The sequence below is a fragment of the Lottia gigantea genome (assembly GCF_000327385.1).
Source record: "Lottia gigantea unplaced genomic scaffold LOTGIsca_9, whole genome shotgun sequence".
NCBI classification, from domain to species: Eukaryota; Metazoa; Mollusca; class Gastropoda; family Lottiidae; genus Lottia; species Lottia gigantea.
Window position 1 is genome coordinate 3223189 of NW_008710950.1, and position 16963 is coordinate 3240151.

General features: G+C 29.7%; 1 protein-coding gene across 1 annotated transcript; it reads left to right on the forward strand.

The window, feature by feature from the left end:
• Nucleotides 1–1580: 1580 nt before the first annotated feature.
• LOTGIDRAFT_229827 (hypothetical protein) lies at nucleotides 1581–14553 on the forward strand (the record flags this gene model as incomplete). Its single annotated transcript, XM_009068364.1, has 16 exons — nucleotides 1581–1622; nucleotides 1687–1776; nucleotides 2078–2185; nucleotides 7853–7933; nucleotides 9195–9298; nucleotides 9811–9912; nucleotides 10645–10731; nucleotides 10931–10996; nucleotides 11340–11366; nucleotides 11968–12124; nucleotides 12388–12501; nucleotides 12812–12952; nucleotides 13322–13516; nucleotides 13710–13815; nucleotides 14004–14074; nucleotides 14327–14553. 16 exons carry the CDS (start codon nucleotides 1581–1583, stop codon nucleotides 14378–14380), a joined length of 1545 nt encoding a protein of 514 aa, XP_009066612.1. The 3' UTR covers nucleotides 14381–14553.
• Between the last annotated feature and the right edge of the window lie 2410 nt (nucleotides 14554–16963).

The following is a 16963-nucleotide window of genomic DNA, read 5'->3' on the forward strand; positions in this document are numbered from 1 at the left end:
CTAATACTTATATGTATAGAAAGTAGAGGTGTTCTAATGACTTAAAAAAATATCAGATTGTCTCACATGTCCATAATTAATTCACAGTAGAATTACCAGTAGAATTCCAATGAGTGACAGATCAAGAAAGGTCAAAAAGTCTTTTTGTTACGCCCACATGAAATGGAAATGAATTGCCGTCACCTAGGTCCGTCGGTCCGTCCACAATTGCTCGTAAACGCTCTACAAGACACAATTCTTGACGGATTTTGACAAAACTTGGTATGAATGTTCGTTATCACCCAAGTATGAACCCTATTGAAAATCAGAAGAATCGAAAAATATTTAGTACAAGTTATTGCCCTTGTACTTGAAAACGCGTTCAATTTTGGCTCGTAAACACTCTTGAAGGGACAATTCTTGATGGATTTTAACGGAACTTGGCATGAGTGATCGTAATCACCCAAGGATGAACCTTATTGAAAATTAGAAGAATCGAAAAATATTTAGTATGAGTTTTTGCCCTTGTTCTTGAGAACGTGTTCAAGTTTTAACTTGTAAACACTCTAGAAGGGACAATTCTTGACGGATTTTGAAGAAACTTGGCATGAGTGTTTGTTATCATCCAAGGATAAACCCTATTGAAAATCCGAAAAAATATTTAGTATAATTAGTTATTGCCCTTGTTCTTGAAAACTTGTTCAATTTTTAGCTTGTAATCACTCTAGAAGGCACAATTCTTGAAGGATTTGATGAAACTTAGTGTGAATTTTCGTAACCACCCAATTGAAAATCAGAAGAATCGAAAAATATTTAGTATGAGTTATTGCCCTTGGTCTTGAAAACGCTTTCAAATTTAGCTCTAAAACACTAAAAGGCATGATTGTTGCTGGATTTTGACAATACTTGATTTTATTATTCAGTTCCGCTCTGAAGAATTCAAAAGAATATTTCATACTGGTAATTGTTACTGTACTGCTAAATATTTTTATTCAAAATCAAAGCTGCCAGTGGGCGTATATTACTTTGCCTGGCAAGTTATCTTTTGTTTATCCATACTGTATATACATTTATGGACATTTATAATTGGTCAAGACTCTTTATCATATGCAATAAGAACAGAATAATATGATTAAGAAAATTAGAAACACAAATTAATCAAATAGTTTGCTTAATTTGACACTAAAAACAAAGAAATCCATCTTTAATATCACTATTGCCTCCTGTAGGAAAATATACTGTATACTATACAGGTGACATAAACTCTAGTGTACTTATATATTTTATGATAACTTATAAGTTTGTTATAAGTTATAACATTGACCTCAGTAACTTATCATTTCTTTAATGTTATAAAATCATCTAGTATCTAATTATTATACTTCTCACATTTAAAACAACATTTCATATAAACTCATGTTATACCATAAAAGCATTAAATTTAATAATGTTTATATAGACAAATTATACTGCTCAATACTTCACTGGTATACATGGTGATCAGATAATTGAATCGAAATCTGTTATTCTGTATTTTACTTCTTCCCCTTATTATTGTTGATTTAAAGATTGAGAAAAACATTTGTAGATTTCATTTAGATATGATGCTTAGTTGCCTATGTATTGAATTAAATAATGATAAAGTAGGTGCACCGGCAGTAGATCAAGATGAGCAGCCATTTGATGTTATTAATTTGTATGTTTCAGGGAATGATAGATGTTTCTCTTGGTACACCAATACAAGATGCTTCAGTTTATCAATTTCCATTAGATTTAGTCTCAGAACTACTGCAAGAGGTTAGTATGAACTTGTTTTTACTTTGTGTTTAAACCCAGCATCTCTCGATAACGACATAGTTTGCTGGCACTTTTGTCTGTCCACCCATTCACATTTATGCTAATACGCTCTAATACTTCATCTCTCATATAGTAAATTTGATTTTCTGACATTCAGTATTCAAACCAACCTTGATCTTTGTCAAATCAGATATTTTGCACGAAAGAAACTTTCTTAAACTATTGACTTGTTAATTTATTTGAGGTCATATCTTAGCCCATGATATGTGTTCGTTTATTTATGAATATTGATATATTTCAGAATTCTGATGTTATAACCAAGCTGGCCCATGAAAATATTATAGTAGCATTGACTCCATTGTTAGAAAATAATCATCCGACACAAGAAATATGTGATTTTTTTAGTAAGGTGAGTAGACAGTTTATGATTTGATTAGTTTGGTAAACAGAAGAGAAAGTGTGGCAATTAGGGTGAACAGATAGACTATGACAAGTATAATAAGATAAGACAATATTAGGAGACAGGCAAGTTGACATATTATAAATAATCAGAATTGATATCATATAAACAATGTTTATACAAACAGTCTTGACGCTGTAACAGCTTTCTCTTTGATAACTTTCTATACAGATCTATTAACAGCAGTTAATTGGGTTACTTTTGTTGCTTGTATCATTAAAAATAGCTTGTAAGGCAAAGTAACATACGCCCACTGGCAGCTGTCAGAAATGATAAAACAGTCTTTAGTGACTAAAGTACGAATTTTCTCATATTGAAGAAATTTTATTAGTTTGAAGTCAATTATATATATATATATGCCAGTTATTTATGCTGAGTAATTCCACAAAATTTGTTAAAATCAATATCAATAACCCAAATACAACAAACAATTAAATCACACAGCTCTTAATCAAGGGCAAAAAAAAAATTTTGATGCGTTTTTCCTAAGTCAAGGGCCATCACTCAAAAATAGAAAAGTCATCAAGTTCAAATTTGTCCACGATCTCATCAATATAAATGATCACACCATTATTGGGATTTCTAAATCTCAATCTCACTCTAACACCAAATTTCATTAAAATCTGTTGAAAACTGTAGTCTCTATTGTGTTCACAAACAAATTTGGCACGTTTTTTCCAAAAACCGTTGATCGAAAAATCATGAACTATTTTTAACAAATTTCGACTCATTTTAAGAAAAGTCAAGGGCAATATCTCAAAAACCGTTCTTGACCGAGATCAATCTAAAGCACCACACCAAGTTTATCAAAATCAGATGAAAACTGTAGTCTGTATATTGCTCCCAAGAAATGTTGACCGACGGACCAACAGACAGGGGCAACGACAATATACGATCACATATTTATGTGGGTGTATAAAAATGAAAAATTTACAGAAAATTTCAAGATATGCATTCAAAACAGTTTGACCTCCAGAAAATAGCTTGCAAAAATGTAATCAATGTTACCTAGCAATATGATAACCATTACAAATATAACATTCTTTTTTTTTTATAGAATTAACATTCTTCAGTATTATGAAAGTTATTAAAGTAGTATTCTTTGGAATATAAAGCAATATTCTTCATTTTTATAGGAGGAAATATCCCCCGTGAATTTAGTTATTTTAGTATTCTACTCATGAACATTCTACATGAAACACATTTAAATGGAACATGTAGATTGATTTCCCACTTGATTGAAGTTGTTTTTAGTGAATTTTTATTTGTATTATCATTTTATGTGACAATCCTTTTGAAAGTATGGAATTTCCTATGAATATTATGTTTATTGTATAAAGAATATAAGTCATTGATATACCAAATAGTTCAACTGAAATGATTATACACATTATGCATTCAATAGAGTCATCTTACAGATATCTGAAAATTTGTAGACTAAATCAAGACATTCGTTTCTAGTTGCCCTTTTTATACCCCCACATCACTCTATGTGGACATATATTGTCGGCATCCCTGTCTGTCTGTCCGTCCGTCCGTCAACATTTGCTTGTAAACGCTCTAAAAACTAGATTTTTTGATGGAATCAAATGAAATTCGGTATGTGTATACATATTCATAAAAGGAAGAGCAAGTTCGAATTTGAGCTATTTTCAACCGTTAGAAGCAGAGCTATTGCCCTTGCTCCATAATCTTGAATATGCAATTTCTCTCTTAGTTTTCAACTGATTTTGATGAAACTTAAAATGGATGTTATTGGACCTAAATCGAAAGGTTTGAGAATGTTTAGTATACTTCTGATTATTAAATTCAAGGCTTTTTCAACATTTACACCTCTTACGTCAGTTTTGAGGAGTTATCGCCCTTTAACCTCTATACAGTAAGTGCTTCTAATCAACATCAATTGCTCGTAAACGCTCTAAAAACTAGATTTTTTGATGGAATCAAATGAAATTTGGTATGTTTATAAATATTCATAAAACCGTTCATTGAAAATATGTCAAATTTGAACTTGACTGATATCTTATCAATCTAAAGCATCACACCAAGTTTATCAAAATCAAATGAAAACTGTAGTCTCTATAGTGCTCCCAAGAAATATTGACCGACCGACAGGGGCAACGACAATATACGGCCACATATTGATGTGGGCGTATACAAACAAAGATCAAGCTTGAATTTGAGCTTTTTTCGACCGTTGGAAGTAGAGTTATTGCCCTTGCCCCAAAATCTTGAATATGCTATTACTCTCTTAGTTTTAAACCGATTTTGATGAAACTTAAAATGGATGTTTCGTTTTTACCATCCGCATGCCGTGAAGGGTGTATATGGCTGTGGTCCACTATCTTTACACTATGCTACTATGCAGTGTTCCATTATTGGTCCATAGCAGGTCTAGATAAAATATGCCTATTTTTATTATGATAGTTAAATAAAGTGGTTTGAGAATGGTTCTACAATTAACTTAATGAAAACCTTTCTTGTTAGCTTATTTACAGAACATTTCTTGAAGTTGAATTGTAGTCCCGAAAAGAATAAGAATGGCTCTGAATAATGATGAAATTCCGTTGGGAAATGGTGAAGATAGCTTAATATTATATGACATTTCAGTAAACCACTACATTTTAAAAAAAGTACACCATTTTATCAATCCAATACCACCTCTTTTAGGCTTGTCAGAATTGGAACAGTTCTCAGGAAACTTGCCTGTTTACTGTTTCTTTCGGAATGGTTAATTTTTGGAATGTAAAATTGACACCCATGTTCATTCACATTTTTCACACATTTGCTCAATGTTATCTTGTTTTATCTGTCAAATATAATTTTTTACATTGTACATCACCCACCAACAGTCCTAAAAGAATATAATCATACACATTTTTTTTATTATGTTGTTTACAGTGTTGAGAATATAACAGCATAAACCTGGAGTCAGGATATTTTATATAGAAACTGATAACTGATTAAAACATAAAGCATATGATTAATCTTATCTCTAGTTGTAAATTAAGACAAGTACATGTTTTTGATTAAAATGTACAATCTTTCTTTACACTGCTATTTCATCAAGTTTGTTACATGTTTGAATATAGATAGGTTAAAGTGATTATATCAGAACATTCAGATTTGGTTTCAGATTTTACCTCTTGCAACTGACAGCTGCAACAAATTGTAGACTTGCTGTTAACAGTTTTTGATCAATATGTTAAGTTAAAACATTAGATATATGTAAAAGATTTTGATTTTTAATAATCTATTAGTGATTATTTCAATGTCATGTGGTAACGTTTTAGAAAAGTGTGCACCCTATATCAAAGTTATCAATATTCCATCATCGAGATACTATTGATCTTTCTTTCTAACTTTGTTACTGTCTTCAAAGTCATGACATCCAAATAGTTGTAAATTTTCATGAATAAAAGATAAAGGGTAATAAAAGCTTGCATTTATTCCTTTGTCAAATGAACTTTTTTGTTTTTTTTTATATGATCTGTGGTTGAGAAATCCTCTGTGGTACATTGGTCTTCTGTGTATTTGATGTAGATCAACGTAAATAGATCTCAATGCTTTAGGGTGTAAGCTTCAAGTTAAAAACCCTCTGACATTTTACATCAATGTTAGCTGAATGAGATTGCAAAGCTACATTTTACCCCATTTATATTAATCTGTGTCATCAAGGTTGGATGATTAATTGGTACACAGAAATCCATTCAAGAGATATATGAGAAGCATGTTGTAGTGTAAAGTATCTTGTAAAATTACCTGGGTTTATATAGCGGTGACCTCTAATAATTATCTCAGAAATCCAATACCCTGCATTATTACTCAATGTAATTATAGATTGAATTATTTCAGACTGAAGTTTACAGGCAGAATGAGTCATGTGATAATGGCATGAGAACTGGAGCAGATTGTATTATAATTGATGAGATTCTCTAATAACCTGATCATATCTTCTACACTGATATTCATTCTAAAGATTTTATAGCCCTTTACAATCATTCTTAGTTTTTCTATCCATTTTAAGTGGATTGGTTTCTATGCCATTGCATAAATTTCAATCAGATCAGAGTACCCGGAAAAATAAATTAGCTCTTTATCTTTAGATAAATTGGACTATAAGATAAATTCCTGCATTAATTTACTGGAATAGTTCTTCAGAGTTCTCCTAATCAAACTCAAGACTAACATCCAGTTCCTTTAAGCTGACATTATTTTTTTGTGTTTTGTGATAAGGAGAAGAATTATGTTTTCTTCTTCCTTTAACATATTTAACTATCAGAAAAGTTTCAAATCATGACAGAGGTTAATGTTAATCTAGAGTTAGTTAACCTTTATCTGAGTCCAACACCAGTTGTTTCCTGACTTGACATAATTGAGGATGATATTATAGTTTCAAGTGGTAATGTTGTGCAATGGAAACAATCCTCTTATATCTAAATGTCAAAAATAAAAATTTCTGTATTAGCTACCTTAGTGAACATGTTGATGCTATTGAAACCTAGTATACTTCCTGTAACTAAGTAGAGTTTGATATAATCTCTCATACAGAACTATTGAATTGGAATTTGACATTTACATTCAGAAATTCAGATTTGTAACTAACTTTCATTATGAATATGTGGACAAGTCCTAAAGAAATATTATATATTTTGTAACTCTGATGATTGAAGAAGACAAGTCAACAACCTGTACCTAATCTTGTGTCAATTTCATTAATACAACATTTTGCTTCATGTTGGTCCATATAGATAACAACTAATTGTATCGCCTATTTGTATCCATTTATAGATAAGATTTTCATGCAGAATTTTAATTTCTCAGGTATACAAAGCCAATCCAAAATAGTTTATAATTGATATAAACTTTCTCTTTGGTTTCCATATTGGTTTTAAGGTTTTAGTTTAACATCAAAAAGGAATAATACACTTATTGTTCACACCTTCTTCTTTGCTTTATAGCAGAATTTCCACTTTCCAAAATATAAATTATATAAACTGGAACATAAAGTTGTTATCAGATATCTAAATTTTAATCTGAGACATCCTTTATTCTCTAAGGTTATTGTAGCTTATTTTGGAACTAGTGACATTAGAAGTTATTGAGTAGTAGGTGAATTCCAGTGGATTAGAGGCATAAATAAGGCATGGTCTGTTATAATATAGGTTATTTATAATTAGGAAATAGAAAGGCTAATGTATTTACTGAGCACAAGTTCTCTAAACAAACGAAGAGTATGTATCTGGTTGGTTTATATAATGTTACTATTTGATTTAGTTTATTTTTAACTATGTTTATATCTTCGCCCTATCTCTGTAACATTTCAATCCTAGTTTACAATTTAACATTTCTTGAGAACACTGAGATGTTGAAAATTTTAGACCCTTGTTGTCTTTGGTGGTTAATGTGTCCATTTGAGTGCTTTGCTCATTTCTACAGTAACAGATCCCATGAATTGCCAGTATAACTGATTTTACTCTGAAATTTTTAAAAGATGGCTGTTATTTAATAAAAAGTTTCATGATTTTGCACTGTTTTAGTACATGTCTAGTAACAGTTTTGCTAAAAATCATATTAAATATAAATCATATTCTCAATGTATTTTTGATATTTCAGCATTGTAAGAATAGTCCAAGATCAAGTATAGTGATTGAATTATTTACACCAGTTGTACATAGAATATTAAAACATAATATGGTGAGTAACAATTTTTAAATTGAAGGCAAATAATTTGTAAAATTTGATTATTTCATCAAAAATGGAACATTAGCCTCCAGTGACCCTAAATATTTTAAAAAAACTAGTTAATGAGTAAAACTAATATTGTAGCTAATTATATCTTTATGTGAACCTATTAATGATTATATCTAATTGAAAATAAATGATGAAAGGAAAGAATTATTGTGTATTTGGTTATGTGTGATATTTATATTAATAGATATGACATTTTCAGCTGTTGGTTATTTTCTATGATTTTAATTATATGATACAACTCCAGGGAAATAATGTATTGATATAATTTCTCTTTATCATGTGCACCAAAATGTATATTGAATGGTTTTCACAAGAAGTAATTAGTGTTAAATTTTCATGTCCTTTGCAATATGCTGTGAATATGGTCTTGAAAGATCCTTTCTAAGATGATAGAATTTATTGACTTCTACAATAATTAGTGCACTTTGTGATGATTAGTGTAAGAGGTTTTCTAGCCCTTTTATGTGTATCAGTGTCATGACATCTCTTTCACAAAAGCTAGTAATATTTAAGGGCCTTTGGGATAGCTATATCAGAAAGTGTTAGTTTGAGTGGAATTGCAAAACACACAGATGATTGACTGAACGGTCACAGATAGACATCAAAAGTTTAGAAAACTTATTTACAATCCCTTTAAGACATACGTTAAATAGCTTGTTAATCAAAATGAATGTAAAAAATGAATTTTATGTGCAATACATGTTATTATCTATAACATAATAGATTTATATAAGGTATGTGTCTTTAAGTAATAAGTTTTAACATAAAAGTTCCAATTTACATAAGATTTAAAAAAAGAAATCTGCTTAGATCCAAAGTGTCGAAGATTTTGGTTTATTAAAAAATTGGTAATGTGATTTAAAATTACTTTCAAAGTCTTATATTAGATGATTATTGAAATCATGCATCGAATAATACTCTCTTTTTTCAAAAGTATGCAAGTAATTTATAATATTGATTGGTTATCTGGAATAATCTATACTATTATAGTAATTTATATCTGAGGTTATTTCTTTTGATCTTAGACGAATCTCTCTAAAATAAACACTCAGATAACCTCCTTATTTAAAGTGATATTGACAGGTTCTTTTAAACGAGAAGCAATTATTTTGTAAAATCACTTTATATGTCAATCTGTATTTAGTAAAAGTTCTTTGTTTTGCATGATACTTGTAAAATTTAACTTGGTAAATTTATTTTTAAGGATTTTGGAAAGTATCCACGTATGAGATTATTTGTACAAGAATATATTCAAGCATTAAATTGTCAAAATGATGGAAAACGTGTTGTCAGTACATTTGTTAAAAGGTACGAAAATGATTTTTTATCTTGGTAATTTGCCATATGTCTACCCAAAGGTATTGATAGGTTAGAGGTTATAATAATGATGATATAACATCAGCTTCAATACCACTTTACTGTCACTCTCATTTTCTATATCATTATAAAGTTGTTCACCTCATTTGGAAATGTTCACAAACTGAAACACTCATTAAGTACAATAATAAAGATAATCTGGTGAAATAACATTTAACTATGATTGGTTTACATAGGAAACATAAGTCGTTTGAATAATTTTATACATATGCTTAAAGAGTCTTCTTCTTGTAGAATGTTTCCAACTTATTACTTGATATTTTAAGTCGTTATTTTAGAAATTTGCAACCCACTATTTACATTAGATTTCTTGATAGATTTTTATATAATTATGTATGAAACATATAAACAGCTTAAACATGTGTCTTTGTTAATTATTATTCTCGTTCAATATCATAAGAAATAAGAAGAATCTGCAATTTGATTTATTGTTTGTCTTTCAGCATGCACGGTGCAGGTAGTTCCTGTCCTCACCCTCGTGTCCTACCCAATATTGTAGCAGTATGTCTAGCAGCCATTTATAATTATTATGAAGAGAAGAAAAGGTGAAATTTTATTCATTTGAAGAAGGCTGAAAAAAAAAAAAAAATGAATGGAGTTTTATGTCCTACTTATTGAAGAAGGCTGAATCATGTCTTGTAATTACTCTATAATATGAATGAAGGCATGACCTTGAATGAGAGCGCAGGTTATTGATAAAATAACAATAATTAATAATAATTAAATAAAAGAAATTCAACCTGATCTGTATGTAATACAAACCTTATGACGCATAGAATATCCAGGAAAAATAAAAATAAACGTAAGGATTGTTAAGTTGGTACAAAACGTCCCTTTCTGTGTTTGAAACAATTGTCGTAATTTATTTAAAGAATTCCAGAATATTCACTCCGATCTACCCCGATTGACTGCGATCTAGTTGTCAACAAACATGGCGGCCCCCATGATCCGCCATCTTTTTTCTCACTTTTTTTTTGACTACCCGTGGGGCATAAATTTTCTGAAACGAATTGATGTATATGTGTGTGTTACCATTATAGAGAGCTTCGCTCTCGAAGGCTTCGCCATCAAGAGAGCTGTGCTCTCATATAAGTTATTTAAATTGAGAACATGCGATGTGCCAATCAAAGCTTGATAAAAAGGCAGACACAGTTCCAGATATTATACTTTTAATATACTTTATTTTAACTGCTGTACATTTTGTTGGATAAATAGTCTTGTTTCATGACATTGTGAAATTTACTTGAAGATAAATTTAAAAATGTTGATATTTTCAGTGCTATGCAAAATAACTTGGATAGAAGTTTTGATGCAGTAGAATGGAAATCTAAACTAACATGTTATGTATCTATATTAGAGACAGCGTATGTATTCATTTGGTTCTTTAATAAATCACTTTACATTTCTTTACTTATTCCAAGAATGTTAGGAACCAATCACCCAACCGCCTCCCCCTCCCCCTTTTTGAATCAATGAAATCAATGACTTATTTTGAGTATGTGAAATTTTGATTTATTTCTTATCATGTCATGTATTTCTTAAAAATCTTATTTTTTGTTATAGATCTGAGTTTGAAGATTGGAGAATTGTTTTAGGAAGTTTACTACAACCGATACCTTTTCCTGATGAGTAAGTTTCAATCCTTAGTGCTCTTTTGTTTTATTTATACTTTTGAACTTGTTGACGTCATTTAATAACCAATGATCTAAATAAGACTTTTTGTATTTGTAAATGGGGTAAAAGATATCCAATATTGTAAATATATTATCAAATGAACATGAATATTAGACAGAACTTGAAGGATCTCAATTTTCAATAATTCAACACTATATATACTATTTGATATACCAGACAGAATGTAGATGATATGTATGTTCTGTAAGATATTTCAACATTTAGAGCAATGATAAAACTTGATACTACTCTATGGTATTCTTATGTGTTCAATGTATATTGTTATTGTTCTTTACAGTGCTATAGCCGACCAAGATTTTTCTTCGTAAGTTTTATTCCATATAACATATTCCTATATGAGTGCTAGTTCAAAATCTTATGTTCTATAAAGTGGGTGACCACTTGAAACCTCTTATATGCCATATTTGATCATTCTCAATTTTTGATTTGGTTCTAAAGCTTGTAAAAGCTTGAGATCAAAACATCATATAACTCGCTTGTAAATAACCCAAAATGACCAATTGATTATTAACAGTCAGTTTAAAAACCTCCTAAAAGATTATAGTTGAGGTTTTAATCTTTTTTTCTGCAGATGGAAACAGAACAACATGTACTATGATACAAGTTATTAATTGAATAGGTCAGAGTTCTTGAATTACTCTACAAGGTATTATTTGTCAAAGAATGAAAATCACTTATAGCTGTCATATGTCCTACTATGTTTCAAGCGGTTACCCACGATATATAACTGAGAATTTAACGTTAGACATTTTATGTTCTATATTTTTGTGTAAGAATTGAAATTCTTTCCTTATATTTGTCTGATAGTCGAATATATAAAGTTCTATTTATGTTATGATAGCTGAAGAATTTAGGTTTGATATATTTGTATGACAGTTTAACATGTATGGTTATATTTCGTCTAGAAGTATGAAAGATGTCATACATAATATAGCATCTGATGTTAACTGTGATGTACACCAGACAGTACTGGGTATAAGAGAAGGTAAAGAAGGATGGTTTCACCTGTATTGTCCTGGTGGAATAGCATGTGATGATGAGGGACATCTCTGGGGAACAATGGTAGGCCTTATAACAATACTTCTGTTTTTATATGTGTTGAAGGACACTTGTATGGGTTTATAAGGCAGAAGACCAAATATGGGTGAAGGCATCTTGGATACAAAAAATGACTAATTGAAGCTGAAAAATGTCTTACTGTTGCCATAGTGTGTAGAAAGGTCCAGTAATTATGTTGTTACTGACTAGTAACTACCACTATACACCATCAGACCTTTATTATCATTGACCACTTAAAAGAAAGTTTATTAACTATTATTTTCTAGCTGGCCACATTGATTAAATGTTGTTGTCGAAGAAAAAAGTTTTTAATTGGAATGACTAAAATGATAGGACCAGTCATGTTACTAGCTTTACGAGATACAGTATCGGCAATGGAGGTAATGGAAAAATTTTTTTTTACAAAATGATTGTATAAATACATATACATACATATAAGCTATCCTTTAACAAGTTTAAACCAGTGATGATATATTAGGCCCACCCTCCAATAAGCTGCAACAAACAATTGTAACTGTATCAAAGTTGTGAAATTCATTAAAACGGTGCTATAAATATTTCTTACTGGTATAGTTATTATTGTATATCTCTTCAATATTGATTGATTGGGTACCTCATTGGTTCAAATTTCCATTTAACTGCGGTAATAGATATTTTACTTTTTTTTACTGACAAACAATATATTTACAGGTGTTATGTGCAATGTTAGAGTTTGAAATATTAGATAGTCAAGATATGAAGATGCAATTAATTACAACATTACAAAGTACATCTGAAGGTAAAAAGATGTATGCTGCATTATGTGATAGACAGATAGCTCTTAGAGAACTGGTAAGTGCATTCTGATCATTTATAGATAATTTTATGGTAGATGAATTGTATACTCCTTTATGCTTAGTTTTCTTGTAACTGGGTGAATTCTTTAAATCCTGTAAGAGACAATAAAGTTTCCCAATTCAATGCTTAGAGTGGCTTTGTTTTTTGGAGATTACTGTATAAAGTGTATTGTATTATGTTATATCCCCTTGATAAAATCACACAGCTGAAGCTTACATAGATCCATTAAAAGGTCCAGAAATTTTACTGTAAACACTGTACACCAAAATCATTATTTTGGAATTAACTGGAGTATGAAATTTGTTTTTAATAGATGTTTACTAGCATGTCACTAAATAACTTGGGATTCATATTATCTTACAGCAACAGAAAGGCGGACCTAAGAAATTAACACTACCTTCAAAATCTACTGATGGAGACCTGTCTAAGATGTTAAATTCAGGATCATTTGGTAATCTAGAGTGTTTAAGTTTAGCCTTTACTCAAGTAACAAGTTCATGTGCAAATGATTTAATCAAACTCCCATCATTAAGATATCTTAACTTATGGTCCACACAGGTAATTATTTTCTTTTAGATATTTATGTACCGACTTGAGACTCTAATTCTTACCTGACCACTTAGTGCTTGGTTTATAATATGAGTTAAAATTGAAAACAGAGATGGTTGATTTATTGAGACCAGGATTTAATTCTTGAATATTCAACATGAGAAATTTGATTCGTGTATAATGATATAAACTTTGTTTTCAGTTTGGTGATGCAGGATTACAGTTACTATCTGAACATCTACATAAATTACAAGTTTTAAATCTTTGTGAAACACCTGTCACTGATAAAGGTTTATCATCCTTAGCAGGTATTGGAATATATATTATATACCTACTTTTGAAAGGGATGTGGTATTCCAAACTTACATGAACACAGACTTCAAAAATTGTTGAGCATACCCTATGTGACACCTGCTACAGTAATCATTGTACTTTCTTATTATTTCATTTATTTTATCATAGTTTTTTTTAATATATCATTCTTTTTTCCCTGTAGCTTTGAAAAATTTGAGAAAATTAAATTTGAACAGTACCAACCTTTCAGCCTTGACTTTTGAAGGACTTAAGGTAATCCATGTCTTTGATTGTATGTTTTGGGTTTAATAATTGTAGATCCAATTCTTTATCCCAGAAAGTTTTGAGGCTGTAAGATGAAGTATATGAGTAAAATGGAATCACACTAAAAAATATCCTACTGTTATTTTGAAATATTTTCTTTACAATTAATTGTTCTTATTAAGGTAATATTCTTAGACACAATGGGATTTTTGGTTTTTATCCAACTGCCTTAAAAAGTTTCGTCTTGTTGTTTAATTTCAGGAAAAATTACCATCATTACAAGAATGTGATGTACGGTATACTGATGCTTGGTGATAATATGGAACCTATTATAATTATCAAAAAAAAGCCTTAAAATAAATTTGGATCTTCAGACAGATACCCAAATATAGGGTAGCTCATCCTTTTAATGTGCCTAAAATATTTCATTACTAAAGATTGACCTTGACAGGTTTCAACTTCCATATCTTAAATACCTATTATCATATATTGTTAGATAAACTTTACCGGTTCAATCTGAATAACATATTCTGGAAATTTATGTATATAAAAATATGTGCTAGAAAATCCTAACATCAGACCAAAATTAAAAAGATCATGTATTGGATAAACTTTAAGATAGTTCAATATCATTGTGTACTGGAAATGTCCTTAACTGGTTCAATATCACATTGTTTACTGGATAATCATTGATTTAGTGTGTACCTCACACCAAATTATCATGAATATCATATCTGTTAAATATGAATATTATGATGTACTGTCAATAGATTATTGTATGGAATAATTTGAAAGACAATGGTCAAGTTTCCATCATTTCCTAGATATAATCAAATGTAGACAACTAAATCTGCAACAACCACCTATATCTTATTTTGATACCAAACAATTTAACAGCTCTATTCAATTTGTATGTGTACATTGTGTAAAATATGATCTTTTATAAAGAAATATAATATCTACATGTGCTGTGTTCTATACATAAACAAATTCAAACAATGAGTCTTAATAAATTTTTAATTGAATCATAATGATCCAGTGCATTAAATGTGCTTATTGTGTTTTTACTGTGGTAAATCATTCTGTGACTGTATATTATTATACAATATCTAAATATTTTGTATAAATTGTGAGAGTTCAATATTGTGACTTATGTCGTTTATAAATCCCATCAACTGTTCAATTAATTGGTTACAATTCCAAAGATTTGGATTATGATGTTAAATTTTTAGTGAAACATAATGTACAATTTTAAGGATTTTTGACAACAATCAACATTGGATTGGATTAAATAAAGAAAGGTGACAAAAATTCATCCACAATTTATTACTCTATATCTTAAACATATACCATCCTTTATCCTTTGTAATTAAACAGCTAACATAACTTTATTCTAGCAAGTTACAAAAATCCAATACCCAGTTTGTAGATATTTATGAATTGAATGACAAAATGACAAAATTTCATTTCCACAAAGTTACTCATATCTCAGAGCCATCATTTATTTTAGTTTTTATATATGATAAATTGAAATCAGCTGAATTCTTGAGTCTGAAATGGAGAAATATATATCTTTAGTATGAATCATTTTAGTTTTCAAGTTCAAGATATCATGCCTAATGTGTCTCTTGTCCCTATGTTTTATCCAAATATTAAATCTTTAAATTTGTAAAGCTGGAGTTTGTGCAAAATCAAAGTAAATGTAATTTGACTATCATATACTGATAATACAGGCTCTTATTTGGAGAGGCTGTGTTTTTGATTCAAAAACCCTATTTTGTGGTTTTTCCCATTCGTGTCATTGGTGAATATACATGCTAACATGCCTGAATGGAACTATGTCAACAATCTTATGAAATTATCAAATTATATTCAGATTATTCAGACTATTGCTCGATTTGCAATGATTTATTAAATCTACAAACTGTGCAATAATTTAACTAGCTTCTATCCAAGAAATAAGAATGAATACTTTAAGTTCTTTCATGTTAACTTGGGCGTTCTTAGAAATATTTTGTTTCTTTTGTTGCTTGTTTGTTGTTATCTTCTGTTTTGTGACTTTATTTTCGTGTTAAATATTTGTGACATGTTATTTATTATGTGTTGATGAATATGGATACATATTTTATGTATTTTGAAGATCATACATTTTTGTTATAAAAAGATAATTTTATCTCTACTGTTTTCTATTTTTTAAAACATATTAAAGAAATAATTTGTCACATTAAGTTCTTAAGAATTAAGAGGAGTTATGTTGATGAGACAACAAAATAATCCTGCTAGCTGAAACATGGTATAAAATTCCATTTCATATCCACATGCTGAATAAAGTAGTCAAATAGTGCTGAATATTTATTTTTTACAGTTAAAGCTAATAATACACAAATAGTTGTTCTGAAGTTTCACTGCTGAAAATTTCCTAGAAAAAAATCAGATATAGGCCTGTAGTCATATACATATTTGCACTGGCAGCTGATGTAGCTCAAATACAACTTTCTGTACAGAATTAAATTCTGGTTCTGCTGCAATTCAACTAGATTGTCACTTACAGACAGGTTGATTTTCCTATTTTAAAGTAATCTGAATAATAATAAAATTATAATTAGTGCAACTACTATTGGCCAATTTCCATTTACATTCTGAATGTCAATCACTTCAATTTTAACCAACAGTTCTAATTCCATCTCATAATCCATTTAAATACCCTATTAAAAGTCCCTTAATATATCTAATGAATATTTAAATGGAAGCTACAGTTTTGTGAGAAACACAGTGCTGTTATGGTTTTGACAGTGTGTCTAAATGAACAAGCTCTTGTCTTAGTTTATCTTATTTATCAATCAATACAGTTTGTTTTACTGTATGTTAAGCCCGAGTCAGATAAATTCATTTACACAA